This window comes from Pleurodeles waltl, chromosome 2_1, assembly GCF_031143425.1.
Source record: "Pleurodeles waltl isolate 20211129_DDA chromosome 2_1, aPleWal1.hap1.20221129, whole genome shotgun sequence".
Classification (NCBI taxonomy): Eukaryota; Metazoa; Chordata; class Amphibia; order Caudata; family Salamandridae; genus Pleurodeles; species Pleurodeles waltl.
Genome location: NC_090438.1, coordinates 541,530,553 through 541,533,993, shown reverse-complemented (window position 1 = coordinate 541,533,993; position 3,441 = coordinate 541,530,553). Strand labels below are relative to the sequence as shown.

The following is a 3,441-nucleotide window of genomic DNA, read 5'->3' as shown; positions in this document are numbered from 1 at the left end:
TATATATATATATATATATACATATATATATATATGTGTGTATATATTATATATATATATATATATATATTATATATATATATATATATATATATATATATATATATATATATATATATATATATATAATATATATATATATATATATATGTATATGTGTATATATATGTATATATACATTTTTTTAACTAAATACACGTATTTATAAATCATAATAATTTAATTATTAACAGTGTTTTTGTCCAGGTTTAGCTTGAAGATCCAAGGAAGACTGTAACTCGAAATATTGGAATACGAATATTGAAAAAAGGAACTCAGCATTTCTCACCTATTACTCAGGGCACCTCCCTGCTCCCTCCCCCTTTTGTCATTGCGAAACAAGCTGATGGAATCTAAATAAAGCGCAGGGTAGGACAGGTTTCAAGAAGCTGGCATGCTGAGTTAACTGTTGAAAAAACCACAAATGAGAAATGAGCCATCGCTGCAGTTGTTGCACCTACCCAATGTCACACGAAGCGGCTAAAAACGACTGGAAGCTTTTAACACGCCTCTGAGACTCAGCTCTTGGTCAGGCAGACTTCACCAGAAGACTTTTAGGAACTTTTCAGCACAGCATCCTGGAATGGCTGGCTCTGCCGATGCCACGCTTGGCACCACTGGCATCAAGACAACTGAATATGATTATTACAGTGAGGAGCCCATCAGCCTTTGTATCAAAAGTGACATCATACAATTTGGAGCCTCTTTGGTGCCCACCTTCTTGCTCCTGGTCTTTGTCTACAGCCTGCTGGGCAATGGATTAATTCTTGCCCTTCTGCTGAAGTATGAGAAGGTGAAGACCGTCACTAACCTGTTCATCCTCAATCTGGTGGTCTCTGACCTGCTCTTTGCGGCCTCGCTGCCCTTCTGGGCTGTCTACCACCGCTCCGAGTGGATCTTCGGAGATGCCATGTGCAAGCTCATGACCGCCATTTACTACATCGGCTTTTACAGCTGCGTCCTCTTCCTGACCCTCATGTCTGTGGACCGGTACCTGGCCGTGGTGCACGTGGTGTCTGCTGCCAGGACAAGAAGCGTGGGCTATGCCACGGTGGCCAGCCTCATAGTCTGGGGCATAAGCTTCCTGTCAACCCTCCCGAAAATCTTCATTTACGGCACAAGGCAGGACTCCAGCGTGGGCACGGTGTGCGCAGAAACTGGATACGATGAGGAGCACATCAAGACGTGGAAGATGGTGGGATACTGCCAGCAGCTCGTGCTCTTCTTTCTCATCCCTCTCGTCATAATCCTATATTGCTATGTACTAATTGTAGCCAAGCTGTTCCGAGCCAGGATGCATGACAAGTTCAAGGCAGTGAAGCTCATCTTCCTCATCGTCTTGGTGTTCTTTGTGTGCTGGACCCCCTACAACGTCGTGGTGTTTATTAAGATGTTGCCGGTTTCCGCCCCCAACACCTGCAATAAGGGCCTTGATTACGCTTTCTACATTTGCCGTTGCCTAGCATATTTTCACTGCTGCACCAATCCTATCTTCTACACATTCGTGGGAACAAAATTCAGGAGGCATCTCGCCGTGCTTCTGGGGCACCGACTGTCCTGCAGGCCCAGTTCAACCCGCTCCAGCAGTAGCAGCAAATTTAGCGAGCATTCCCCCCAAACCTTGTACGAATATTAGATTCCATCCAAGACTTGGTGAACAGGCCATGGCCGCAGCGGTTATCTATGCAGGTGACATCTTCAGCCAGCCTCTCCTACTGTGAGAACACTGAGAGCTGGATGAGTTGGGTTTTCTGCAGGGGTGCAGTTAGAGTCTTAGACTGTGTTCCACTTAGACCTGGTCAATTTAGCAAAGTGGCAAAATGAGTTTCTTATGTGATAGACAATACTGTTAAGGGGTGTATTTGGTTTTTAATAATTCAATAAAAAATTATATGAAGGAATGCATATTTTGCAATGCAGAAAACCAACTTGCTTAGTGATTGAAGGGTTAGATGCCTTATCATTTGTTTTGTCGTTGTTCGTCAGTTAGACGCCATTGCAAACACTTGCACACAAGTAATAGTACATTATCTCTCAAGTGTTGCATTTGGCCATGGCTATTATTTGCTGAATAGTTATTGTTTTCACAGGCGCCCTTACGCTTTCTACCTATCCTATGCCGTGTGTTTATAACAAGTCATAGATCGCTTACCTCAAACTAGGTCCAAGTGTCTAACAAACCTCCACTGTTGTCACATTATGCAAAGCTGGGGCTAACAAAAGGATGAATAAACTGTAAATACAACAAATTTCAAGTTGGATTGGCTTTTGTATCTCAAAAGAGCGACCGGGCATTCATTATAAGCTGAATCCCCTGGTGAAAAGTTCAGTATTTGAGTAACAAATAACTTCTAGAGCATGTGTACTCACAAACATTTTCCCGGGGGCCTGACTGTTTGGTCTGTGATGTGACTGAGGGCCGCATTGAAGCCAGCAGGGTGGTGGTCGGAGGGTTGGGGGTGGGGAGGGGTAGTGGTAAAGTGGTTGTAGGGGAAGTGAAGCATATACATCTAGTGTCTGAATGCGCAATGTGAAACCAGAAACTTGGGTATAAATCCCAGCTTCCCCACTTAACCAAATTGTGTGATCCTAGGCAAATGTTTTATTTCACTTTACCTCCTTTTTTTCCATCATCACACATAAGAACCTTGAAATACGTCTTCAGGGCGTATGCTGTATAAAACCTTCTGTGTCTGATTTAATAAACTATAATGTTGTTCATGTATAATAGAAACCGAGCCCTCCCAAAGAGTTAACATAACAACTGACTTGCCTCTTAGTTCTCAGTTCACATTGTTGCCAGGGTGTGGGTGGTGAAGGGGGATGAAAGTTTCTAAATTTATGTTTGAAAATTAGGCCAGAAGTGCGCAGATAGATGAAAGGATAAGAGAGGGCATTTAGGGATGAGTCTTGAGCTCCTGGATAGGTAGGTGCGCTTATGTAGATGAATAAATGGATTAGTGATTGCATCAATGAATGGCCAGATAAAGGGGTTAGTGCTTGAATGAATGAATATGCATGGATGAATGAATGGATAGTGGCTGAGAGGAGCACATAAGAGCATGGGCCCCAGGAACCACACAAAGAAACCTCAGAAGCGACAATCCACTTCCTGACCATTTCTGCAAGGAAGACAAACGGGGACACCCATGAGAAATGATGAAAACTATTCCTCACAAAAGAGAGTGTGTATAAAAATAAACATAAAACAACGGTTTTCGGGGTTCACGTTTGAAAGTATACTGATTGTGAAGCAGGAGCCATCGCTACGCACATCAGTGTGATTCCGAGGATTCGCTTGGTCCACGAAGTTCCCCAGTACTCATCACAGATGCTGGGGTGTTGCATTATGGGCCAAGGCATATATGCATGTCCGTATTGCAAACAAAGTAGAACTACACG

At 43.1% G+C, this 3,441-nt stretch overlaps 1 protein-coding gene across 1 annotated transcript; it reads left to right on the top strand.

Moving 5' to 3' along the window:
* The first annotated feature begins 433 nt into the window (after positions 1-433).
* Positions 434-2,288, top strand: LOC138266029 (C-C chemokine receptor type 3-like). Its single transcript, XM_069214344.1, has one exon. The coding sequence runs from the start codon at positions 623-625 to the stop codon at positions 1,673-1,675; it is 1,053 nt and encodes a 350-aa protein (XP_069070445.1). The 5' UTR covers positions 434-622; the 3' UTR covers positions 1,676-2,288.
* Positions 2,289-3,441: the final 1,153 nt, after the last annotated feature.